At 37.0% G+C, this 12,028-nt stretch overlaps 1 protein-coding gene and 1 long non-coding RNA gene across 2 annotated transcripts; one reads left to right on the forward strand and one right to left on the reverse strand.

Annotated features, from left to right (window-relative positions):
- Positions 1-746: 746 nt before the first annotated feature.
- On the reverse strand, positions 747-5,369 carry LOC103400110 (glutamate receptor 2.8-like). The gene is made up of 5 exons (XM_008338793.4): positions 5,005-5,369; positions 2,661-3,991; positions 2,244-2,559; positions 1,685-2,103; positions 747-1,593 (listed from the first exon to the last, which is right to left on the reverse strand). Exons 1-5 carry the CDS (start codon positions 5,300-5,302, stop codon positions 985-987), a joined length of 2,973 nt encoding a protein of 990 aa, XP_008337015.2. The 5' UTR covers positions 5,303-5,369; the 3' UTR covers positions 747-984.
- A 301-nt stretch (positions 5,370-5,670) lies between these two features.
- Positions 5,671-6,098, forward strand: LOC139192454 (uncharacterized). Its single transcript, XR_011576620.1, has 2 exons — positions 5,671-5,808; positions 5,935-6,098. It is a non-coding gene; the product is annotated as an uncharacterized lncRNA (long non-coding RNA).
- Positions 6,099-12,028: the final 5,930 nt, after the last annotated feature.

The following is a 12,028-nucleotide window of genomic DNA, read 5'->3' on the forward strand; positions in this document are numbered from 1 at the left end:
CAAGTTTATAATCTAACAATAACATCATTCAATCTTTCTGTTGGTTTTAACTAATAGAGCACATTTGACATAACAAATAACTCATTTCAAAGAGCCTAATGCCTACTAAAGGTGTTTAAAGACATTTTTAAACTGACAAAGAGTTCTAAGCTTCACAGGAGGAATTGTGGCACCAACACATGCACAAGCCGGAGCATTGAAGTGCAGTTGTGCAGTGAAAATTTTAGCGACTAATGTAGTATCTAGTCAAAGAGTTTTCAAAATGTTAGGCGGAGATTCAGGGAGAACATCGCCCTGCAGAGAACTTGTCTCCGGCTGCATATAAATTCTTGCAAGTGGCGGGTGAGGGAAGACATAAATCTCTTCAACCCTCTTTGCATGTCATAAACCATCAATTAAGATAAGAAAAACAATATAGGGAGAATATATATTTACAAAATAATTTACTCTGAATCAATAGCTTTCTTGGGCAATAGTCTATTCTAATTTAGGATTTAGGTCTGTCTCTCATCACTTGGGGAGGAAGTTAACTCAATACCATATTCATGAGTACTACTGTCTTGGGTTGCCGTTGCTTGACCAAGATCACCACCATGCACGGAAGAATTAGGAGTTCCCACCAACTCTTGATGAACAATGTGCGGTCCAGCACAGTCGGGAGAGCTTGGTGATGACCTTGTATTTAGGACAGAGAGGGAGAGAGGCCAGCGGCAAGAGAGAGAAGAGAGAGATGTAATTCTGAGGTGTGTTGTATCATCTCATTGTGCTTTTATTTATAGTAGTAGGATATGTTAAACCATTACCCTAATAAGATTACAACTCTAATTGGAATTTAACTACTAAAGTGAATATACAAAGATATTCCTATATACACTAGCATTTACTAAATCACAATCCTAATACAGTAGGACTGCAACACGGAGAATATATATTGACACAAAAACTAATAGTTTTCTTGGTCAATGGTCGATTCTAATTTAGGGTTTAGTTCTGTTTCTCACCATTTGGGGAGGAAGTTAACTCAATACCATATTCATGAGTACTACTGTCTTGGGTTGCTTGACCATTGGGACTCAGATCACCACCATGCACAGAAGAATTAGGAGTTCCTACCAGCTCTTGATGACCAATGTGCAGTCCAGTGGGGTCGGGAGAGCTTGATGATGACCTTGGGGGATATCTGCTGTTTGGTGAAGATTCAGCCGCAACTATACCATGATCACTATCTTGCAGCGTGCTCTTCCTAGAAATATCCGAAGTCAGGTCTTTTCCATAATATACTTTTAATATTTCATGAATTCTTGTCCAAAATGAGGCTTCTGTATCTGCGCGTATCAAGATGTGGCCATGCTCATAGAGGAACATAGCTATAAATATGAGGATAGCTAGTGATGAAACAACACCAGCAACGATGAAGAGGCCCCAAAAGCTATCAAGACCAAGAGTGTTGGAACTTCCCACGGTGTCGGAGTTTGAACAACTTTCATTTTTCTTGAACCACTTTTCTTCGATGGCCTTCATTTTATCTCCCTCGTGCACTTGAGTGAGTGCATCTGAAAAATCACGCGTGAGAAGCGAACCTTCTTGAAAGACCTACATGTAACCCAACGAAAAAAAATCCTCACATCAGAAAACATGTACTAGTTAGAGGAGAGAAGCCCATAAAGAGAACAAGTGGACTTACAAATGCAAAACCAGCAGTTTTGAATGTTAGCTTGAATGTTGGCTCGACAATGGTATATTTTGAACAATAAGTTGCAACAAAAAGTTTCATGTAGGGCGTTTCATCAAAAGCAGCAGAAATACCTCCGTTTTCATTCCCGTCTTGAAGAAGTTTATGCAATTCTTCTCTAGAATAATATGCCCTAAGTTTATCATCCTGAAATCCTACTTGCTTCAGAATCCCGTAAATAAAAGAACGTCGTAGGTAGCCAACCTTGTCCCCATTCTTAATGAGCGTGTTTACATCAGTGACGGTTGGTTGGAGCTGCTGGACTGTTAATATTGACGTTAAACTGGCAGTATAACTTTGCGTTAGTATGAGAACAACAAAGCACCATACGATCACTACAAATCTAGCCAAGTTGCTCAGCACTAGCTCCCCTGTTTCAAAAGTTGAAAACATATATGGCATTAATGAGTCATCGAAAAAACAGTTGCTTTGCTTAGTTCATATGGTGCATATCAATTGTTTCTACAGCATCAGTGATCACTAAAGAATGATTAACATGATGGGAACTTACGATGTATGAAAAACATGGTTGAGAAGGAGAACCAAAAGCTTGTGCCAATTTGGTGATGTGGAGGCCCCTGAAAGTCTCTGTTTTTTGGGTGTTCAAGAAACCAGACCACAAAACCAATGAAAATAAAAAAGCAGCAGCTGGTTACCCAAAGGTCCCAGGTCAAAGGCTTTAAGAACACCCAGGTGTTTTTCGCACCATTGTTTCCTTTGACAGGCACAACCATTGATACCCCCGCTTCTGTGTACGGCAATGTAAAGTCAACATACAAGGATCTATTTGCTCTAATGGTAATATCTCCAACTAAAGCATCATAGTTCTGTCAAGTAAAAGTGCTAATGTTTAAATAATGTCAATAGAATAAACTGTAAAATAATAGGGGGAAAAAGAAAGAAGAACTCGTAGAATAAGAGGTTTTACCCCGAGAGCTACTTGATTGAACATATCATTGTAACTTCCAGCTCTTTCACCATTAGGCTTTGCAAAGGGATGAAACTCAAAAGGAGCTGGGTATGGCAATGCCTCTATTACAGCGGTAAAGACATCTATGCAATATCCAGTGACTTTAGTTGTGCCAGTTCTAGAATCATACGTTACATTTACCAATTCATCATACATTAGCTTCGCCGGGACTAGAACCTTTAAGGTCCCATTCGTACTAATCTGCCAACCCCTTGGAACCGAGGTGGTGTCTCCAGGCCATATAATAGGTCCAAGACTGGCATTAGAATTAGAGTGTCTGCTTGTATTTCTGTTCGATTTAATGTTTCTTACGAGTCCATTTTTGGCTGTCCAATATCCAATACCTCTTTCCCCATTATCGTTCACATTGACTATCTGAAAAGTAGATGATTGTAGTTGCCTATTAATCAGACTGAAATATCCTGAAATACCTCTGAATCTTGTACCTGATAATTCTCGGACAAGTTCAGGACCACTTTGAGAGACCTTTAATCTCTCCAAACCAGTGGAATTGCCAGAATCTTTCATCTTCTGGAAGTGGAAGTTTGTTGTTCCAACCTTCTCAACTGCCATGGCTAGTGCCCAAGCAGCATCATACGCCCACAATCCAAAAATATCTAATTTAACACTAGGGATAGTTGGATTGTCTTGTCGAAATTTTGTTTGCCATCTAGCTCTAAAACTTTCAAGCTCCCTTGTAATGGGAACATAAGTCTTTAAACCCAACACCCCTTGCATGTTGTCTATGTCGACAGAAGAACTCGAGGAAATAAAACTGCTAGTCATCCCATTTGTCATTATCCAAACATAGCCTTCACCCATCATGCCAAAGTCTTTTGCTTTTGAGAAAAACTGAGAGCCAATATAAGGTGACATATGCACTATAAAGACCCTGGTTCGCATTGACATCAACTTGCGAAGCTCTGCAACAATTTCCTCATCCGTGGCAGTTGAAGGAATGAAACTCCAGTAGGGCACACGAGTACCAACTGCTTGCAAAGCAGTAGTCAGGTAAGGTATTACTCCCTTTCCGAACTCATTGTCAACACTGATGGGCACTGCTTCAGTCCAACCAAAGGCCTGGATGACACTACTAATGGCTTTAACTTGGGATGAGTCATTCTGCGCAATTCGGAAAAAGTATGAACCGTGAAGAGAAGGGCTTGTTGCAGAAAATGATATTATGGGCACCTGAGCTTTGTCTCCAAGCTCAATTACAAAGCTGGCTTGCATTGATGATTCTAACCCTATGATGGCTTGCACTTTCTCATTTTTTATCAAGTCTAGAGCTGTTTCAAAGGTGACAAATGGAAATTAATTAAACTCTGATATAATTTCAGCTAAAAATAAGCATTTCTGGAAAATTATAATGGTTGATCACGATACAAATCCAACCCAACCAGATCCAAACAAACTTGGTTCTACCCAACTAAGCCTAACTGACCAGGTCACTTGGATGAGCCACGTTGGAGCAATTTCAGAAAACAAACAAAATTAAAGATATATGAATTGAAGAAGAACAAGAACAGCATGCACTTGTTAGTTAATGAAACTTGAAATTTGATAGCATATATATATAAAAAGAAGTATTATAACAGTTCATTTATTATGTTATAAAAACAAGCTTATGTAAAACATCAACAACAAAATTATTGAGTAAAGTTGTAGAAAACTAATTTGGAGATTAAGGCTTGCCCGGATGCAATGTTCTAATGAAAAACTTGGAGAAAACTGACAAACTTTTTTATTTTTTTTTTAAATGCAAAGATAGCTTGTATGAACAGAAAAAGATTTGACGGCAACCAAAAAACAGTAGCAAGCCAAAAGGTAGCCACTTCAACAAAACAACACTTCTTAACAACATTCCTCATACGCAAGTGGCCAGTGAAAATGTGTTGAGCCTTTGCATGACGATGTGACTTCAAACCTTGCTATTGGCTAATCTAACATCTAATCTGACAAAATCTATTGTTTGACCATAAAAAAAAATACATTCTTAATAGAACAAGAAACTGCCACCGGTTAAATTTTTTTTCATTCAATAACAAAAATTAAATAATTAATATTTAAATTTCCCACAAGCCATACCGGCTCATCCTTGGTCGAGCTGAGCAGAAGGTTGTGACAGATCACAGACATTTAGCATCTCCAAGTGAAAATACCGAACCACACCAAATAACATGGAAGACCCCGACCATTTGACCCAATTGGGAATCAACACCTTTAATATTCTAATAGATAGTGAAACATATTTAAGAGAAGAAAAAAAACACACAAAAAAGATAAGAGGTAGAGAAAGAACCTGCAGTAGCTGCAACAACAACATCTTCTGCGGAGTCCCTTTTGTGTAGGACCAGCCTGGTTTTGTAGCCTGCATGAGAGGCGTAGAAGTCGGCGAGGGCCATGTCAATGCAGCTCATCCCCACTTTCCCATACCCGGTGTCCAAGTCAAGAACCACTCCCACATGTACTGGGATTAATGTTGTGTTTTGTGCCCCGACGAAGAAAATCTTAAAGAAAAGGAAGAAAAGAAAGACGGGTTCGATCATAGGGTTTTTTGTCATGTTTGAATACTCTCTCTTGGACGGTCTGGAATTCATAGCCGGGGGTGAGGGACACCAAGAAACTTATTTATAAGATGATAGTTAGTAGGATTTTCAATATAACAACAGTCCATTTGAATATTCAACCAAAGAAGAAGTGTCCCCTACTGCTGAATCGCTGACTTCTGATGAGGAGGTATTTCAAAGAAATTTCCCATTGACTTCTGATGAGGAGGTATTTCAAAGAAATTTCCCATTACTTGAGTCGAAAGTAGGGGGGAAGGTGGCACTGAGTCAATTTCAGTTTATTTACAAAATTACCACCCGGTTGATTTCAGCCCAAATTTCGCTTTATTTACAAGATTGCCACTGTGCTTAAGAACGGTTTTTCATCTGGACTTGGAGTCGGTGAGAGAGAGGGAAGGGGGACAGAAGGGTTTTCGGCATGGAGGTATGGGTTTAGGGAGACAGAGTAAGGGACAAGTATGGGGTAGGCTGATTTCACTGCTCTGCAAATTTCCTGGTCGGACCAAAACTTCAGACCTGAAACCACCCCAACGAATGTAAACAAAAAAACAGAGGAAAATCCAGTAATTAATTTGTGTATGGTTTTCCTTTTTTTCTTCTTCTTCTATATATGGTAAATACAAAACACTGAACAGTTGATTGTGGTTGGTGGGTTGATCTAGGTTTTGTTGATTGCTGGAATTTTGGTAGTAGTGCTCCAGATTTACTTGCTCATGGCCTTCTCGTTGCTTTACTGTGAAAAGAAAAGATGGATAATTTAGTGCCAACTGTACTTAATTCAATGGAGATTTGCTAGGTTTTTAATACGATTAGGTTAATTGAATGAGTTTTGTGCAGAGTTTGGATGAGTTATTGTGAAAAGAAAAGATAGATAATTGTTAAACCCGATAACTGTGAATAATTGCCCGAATGTATTGGATTTGAATACAAAAATTTGGATATATTTTGGGTATGGGAAAAACCGTGATTATTATTCGATTATGGTTTTGGATATGGTTATAGGGATCCCCAATCCGTATCCATTTCCAAATCCAAACAAAAAAAAAATATTATATATAATATTAAAGTATTAAAATATATTTATTATTTATTGAATCCATTACCTTGACAATACAAAAATTACATTGTGTGAGTTGCATTTTGTGGAAAAGTTCAAAAGTTTTAATACGAATCAAAATCTATGAGAATTCAATGATACTTATGAGAAATATCAAAGATCAAACCAACATTATCAACGTTTAGCTTTAATTTTTATGTTTCACAAGATAAAATTATTAAATCATTTATCAAATATTTAATGACGAAATTAATATTTACTAAATTATCATGCGTCAATTGAATAAATATTTTTTTTTATTGACGAAGATGGATATAATCATTAACCAATGAGAAATCCGTTAACCGGTCGGTATGGTTATGAATAATACCCGATGATTAATTTGTGGTTATGGATATGGTTAGTTTTCATAGTTATGGGATGAATATAACATTTATGTCCCCAAATCAAACTGTTGTCATCTCTAATATACATATACAATCTTTGTTCCAGAAGGAAACAAATAAAGGACAAAAACAATATCCTACCTAATAAATGACTCCTAATATTTACAATATTTTACATTCATTTTTTCCCTTAAACACCGACTCACGTTTTATAGTTTCATCCTCATTCCTAAGAAAGCGTGTATGGTTTTTCATAATTTGCATATAGGAAGAAAATTAACTAACACAATATTTTGATTTGACCAAACTCTTCAGTTTGGTCCCTAACAATGAAAATCGATAAATATAATTGACCTTGACCACCGCACATCAAATGTGATCTTTCCGTTTGAATTTAGTAAATAATTTTGTTTGTGTGTTGATGTGGCACACATACAGTCTCACAAGTATAATAATGTGGTGGATGTAGTGAGTTTTTCACCGAGCTACATCCACCACTTCGGCTCTTCGAGTCTTGACCCTAAAAATATCAAAGGTCAGTAGCACCTCAGCATCTTAAGTCTAATAATTTGGGAGACTTGGTCTTTTGAATTAATTAATCAATAGTGTAGTTTATACTCCTTAGTGATATTTTTACACTAGTAGTATTTTCGTACTTGTTTCTCAGAGGGAAAGAAAGAAGGAAGAAAACCCTTGATTACAGTATCAGAAAGGTAATTGCAACTTCTGGATTTTGCTCTAAGAGTTTTGTAATTGCATAATTGACGACGGTAAAAAAATTTGATTAACTGGTATCAACACAACGTCACCTAAAAAAAGTTACCTCCAATGAAGCTTCTTCTCTGTGATCCATGGAGATTGTAGCTTCATTTTTTCAAGTGAATCTCTTGGGCTGGCCAGAACTTTCAATTCACACTTTCTCCAAAAAGAAAAAACCAATTTCATTTTTTCCTTCTGGTGCCATGTATGAATTAAACAAGTCACTTACTATAGCTTTAGCATACCGACTGACATTGGTGAATTCTGGATAAATACCAAAATCGTGTCTCTTTCAAGCAATTCTCAATGGGATCGTTCCAAGAAACTCTAGACGTCAGGGGAAATCAAATCAAATTCAAAGGTCAGCTTCCTGAATCTGTTGCCAACTGCACAAAATTAGTGGTTTTAAACCTTGGATACAATCAGATAACGGAAGCCATCTGCGATCCAATAAATTATACCGAGGCATTGGATGTCCAGATACCCAATGCAGTTGAATGTTAAATGGAAGCGATTTGAATTCAGGCAATGAGATTAATTGGGATGTTCTCAGTGTTGAAATTGGATATGTTGTTGGCCTTGAAGTTGTCATTTGGCTCACTCGTGTTTTGCAGGGGATGGAGGAACTGGTATTACCAAGCTTTGGAGAACGTTTTCTTTCTGAAAAGCTTCAGGTTCATGCATGGATATGAAAGCTGCTAAATTTAAAACCAACAAACCGCAAGCTTAAATCTATTGGTAGTAAAAATTTGGATAAATTATAAAAAACTACCTCAACTATTGGTGTCATGACATTTTCATACCTCATCTTTTAAAATTGACAATGTCATACCTCATCTTACGAATTTGTGTCAATATCAGACCTCCGTCAGTTTTTCAATTAATTTTTCTATTAAATGTTGACATGAACAGAGACGATAACCATTTTTCATTAAAAATTTAATAAAATATTATTAAAAACTAAAAAAAAATCATTTAATATTAAAAATAAAATAAAAAAGAAACCCTCAGTTCTTCCCTTCCCCCTTCTTCTCTCTTTCTTCTCCTCCATCATCTTCTTCCCCCTTTTTCTCTCTCTCTTCTCCCTCTCTGCGCACCTACATCCCCAAAACCCAGAAACCTTACCACCCGTCCCTCCCCCCCCCCAACCTTCCTCCACCACCCTCTTTCTCTCATTTCTCTCTCTCTCGCCTCTTTCTCCTCTCTCTCTCTCTCTCTCTCTCTCTCTCTCTCTCTCTCTCTCTCTGGGCACCTGCATCCCCAAAATCCCAAAACCCAGAAAACCTTCCCACCTGTCCCCCCCCAACCTTCCTCCACCACCCCCTTCTCCCCACTTATCAAATCAGGCCCTGCATCCTCGATCTTGTCCCAGACCCGACGGACCCGCTGCAAAAAAACAAAACAAAAAACAAAATCTGGGTTTTTCTCGTCGCCTCGCCGATCTTGTCCCAGGCCCGACGGACCCGCTACAAAAAAAAAAACACAAAATCTGGGTTTTTTTGGTCCAAATTTTTTTTAAATAAAAAGGTGAAGAATGGACAAAGGAAGAAGGTGAAGAATGAAGGTGAAGGTGAGAGAGATAGGAAAGAGAGGTGAAGATGAGAGAGATAGGAAAGAGAGGTGAAGGTGAGAGAGATAGGAGAGAGAGAGAGAGATGGAACGCAGGGGAGAAAGGGAAGAAAGGGAGAGATGGGTTCAGAGCAATTCCACCCCAGTGGATTTTGCCTAGGACCCAGCACAAAAACAGGGCCAGCACCCTGTCAACCAAGTCCACCCCTCATTTTGACTGGTACCCAGCCCGAGCTGGGCAATGGACCAGCCCAAAACAGATCGAGCAAGAAGCTGGGCAGTTTGCCTGGCGCGTGCGCTTCACGCAGGCACTGCCACGAGTAGCCGACAGGGCTATCAGCCCACTTGTGCTCCGGATCCCATCAGCGACGTGGCATGCTTATATCCGTTGGATTTCCAACGGCTAGTTTTTCTAGACCGTTGGATTTCCAACGGTAAAAAAAATTTAAATTTTACTTTTAAAATATACCGTCCGATCACAGATCAACGGTCCATGTTAATTAACTAATTAAAATTTATTAAAACATACAGAAAAAATATTAAAAAATACATAAAATTTAAAAAAAAATTTATTTATTTTTTCTATAAATACCTAACTCTCATCTTCCACCTTACACCACATTTCAATATTTTCTACACTTTCTACCAAAGCTTTCATATACTTTTTGTGTGAAAAAAAAATACCAAAAAACTTATGGTTGAAGAATAAAGTGTATTTGATGAGTTTATGTAATTTCATTTTAGTGTGTTTTTTTTTTATAGTTTATTTGATGAGTATGTAATTTTATTTTAGTGTGTATTTTTTTTAAGTTTATTTGAAATTTTATCTGAAATTGGTTAAAAATCTTATCCGAAATAAACTTAAAAAAAAAAACACACCAAAAAAATGCGCTGGGTGCCAGCGCATTTTTTTAGGGGTGGAGATGCTTTGACCTATTACTGTTCACTTCAGTCTATTATTATTCATTTGAGTGGATAAATGCGCTGGGTGCTGGCGCAAAGTCCTTAGGGGTGGACTTGCTCTCAGATCAGTAAGGAGGAGAGAAAGGGAGAGAATTATTGGGGGTGGGTCCCATATGTTTTAAAATAAAAGTATTAAAATAATTTATTAATATTTAATTAATATTTTTATCCACTTGGCTAGGAAGTGGATCCCGTCTTAAACCACGTCAACATTTAACAGAAAAATTAACAGAAAATTTGACGGAGGTCTGACATTGGCACAAATTCGTAAGATGAGGTATGACATTGTCACTTTTAAAAGATTGGGTATGAAAGTGTTGTTCAATCCATAATTGAGATAGTTTTATGTAATTTATCCTAAAATTTTACACAGTCTTACAAAGTAATGATATGTAAGTAACATTAGCATACCTCCAACGAAGATTCTTCTTCATGATCCATAGATATTGGAGCTTCCAGGGTCCTGAAAGAGTAATTTTCTGGAACGGTCATACAATAATCTTATTTAGCTTACCTCATCAGAAAAAGATAAGAGAAGCACATAAAAACCAGCGAATTGTGAAGTTACAGGATCCCATGTACGGAATAATGTCTTTGTCAATTGGGGAGCATTGATGAAAAAGATGGCATTCTTAATTTGAACACAGTGAATTTAAGGGCCGAAATTCTAATATTCTCTTCGTAAAAACAATCAATCATCTCCAGATGGCGAAGGGATGATCCACCAACAATGTCGAAGTGGGGTGGACTCAAATAGACGTTGAAAGGATTTTAAACGACTTGGTTTAAGAGAGAGATTTTAGAGTTATGTAAAATTCTGCAAAGTCTATATGGATTTGAAAGGATATAAAAATATAAAATAAAAAAAGACTCAAGATACAAACTTTCATGGATTTGAAAGGATTTTAGAAGACTCTTATACATAAATTTGAGGTAGTTTCTTTTTTGTTATCTCTGTCATGGCTGCATCAACCAATACCGTGCCCTCCTCGTGGAACCATAACTCCATTATAATCCACTGTCTACAAACCCATCTTACACAGTAGGAGTGCAAAATGGATAGTAAAGCCTGATTGCTTCCATGAATATTTCCTTCAAATTCCAAGAAAAAACAGTGACTCCATTTCCTTCACCCTTAAACCCAAAATTTCCCAGTTGATATGGACATCCACAGACCACTTTAGATTTTAAAGCAAAGTTTATTAATCCGTTTCAGAATTTAACTACTTCAGCTCCTCAAAGCAGAAGCAGTTTAAGCAGCAAGAATAGCAGGGTAACTACCACATTTCCCAGGCTGTTGTGGTTAAGTGATAGTAATAAAAGCCCAGTTCTGGGGTTCAAAATATGGTCAAAGTTCACCCGCCTCGGGTGGGAGGGGAAGAAGAAGATGAACAATCATCTTCTCCTTTAATTTGTCTATTGTTTCAATTTTGTTAGACTTAATTTTAGGGAGTTTTAATCAATCACTTATAGTACTGTTCACTTTTAACGTTGATGACATTTTTACTGAAGTCATTCTTAGTACTATTCACTTACAATATTTTTTTGTCATTTTAGTTAAAACTCAAAGTTTTCAAGCCTTTTTTTTATTAGTTTTCCTTTAATTTTAGGGAATTGTTATTAGCACTCAAAAAATCTCATTCTACACTCCTTACAAATGTATTTTTCTTTCTAATTATGGAAAGTTTTGAGTGCCAAATAAGATTTTTGAAGTACTAATAACGATTCCCTAATTTTATCCTTTTTATGTGCGGAAAGACTTGTCTAACTCTGTAGTTTTAATTGCATTCTAACGCTTTGTCTAATCTTTCTTGGCTTATTTTTAACTACCATTCCTAAAATATATGTGGGATCAACACTCACTAAGACTATGTTACATGTGCAATAAATATGATTATAAATTTCATTATGTGTTAACATTCAACAATTAGAGAAAATTAAGTTTTAAAGGAAATTGAATAGATGAAAAAAAAAAAATTGATTAGCCTGACTCGTCCAAATCAAACCCACATAAGAAATTAA

The sequence above is a fragment of the Malus domestica genome, chromosome 15 (assembly GCF_042453785.1).
Source record: "Malus domestica chromosome 15, GDT2T_hap1".
Lineage (NCBI taxonomy): Eukaryota > Viridiplantae > Streptophyta > Magnoliopsida > Rosales > Rosaceae > Malus > Malus domestica.

Bases quoted from the DNA above. Each gene is read 5' to 3' on its own strand.
- LOC103400110 (XM_008338793.4), bottom strand. From the start codon at position 5,302: ATGAATTCCAGACCGTCCAAGAGAGAGTATTCAAACATGACAAAAAAC. The intron at 3,992-5,004 runs GTTCTTTCTCTA...CCTTTGAAACAG, and splicing joins TGTTGTTGCAGCTACTGCAG to CTCTAGACTTGATAAAAAAT. The intron at 2,104-2,243 runs GTAAGTTCCCAT...CTTTTGAAACAG, and splicing joins AACCATGTTTTTCATACATC to GGGAGCTAGTGCTGAGCAAC.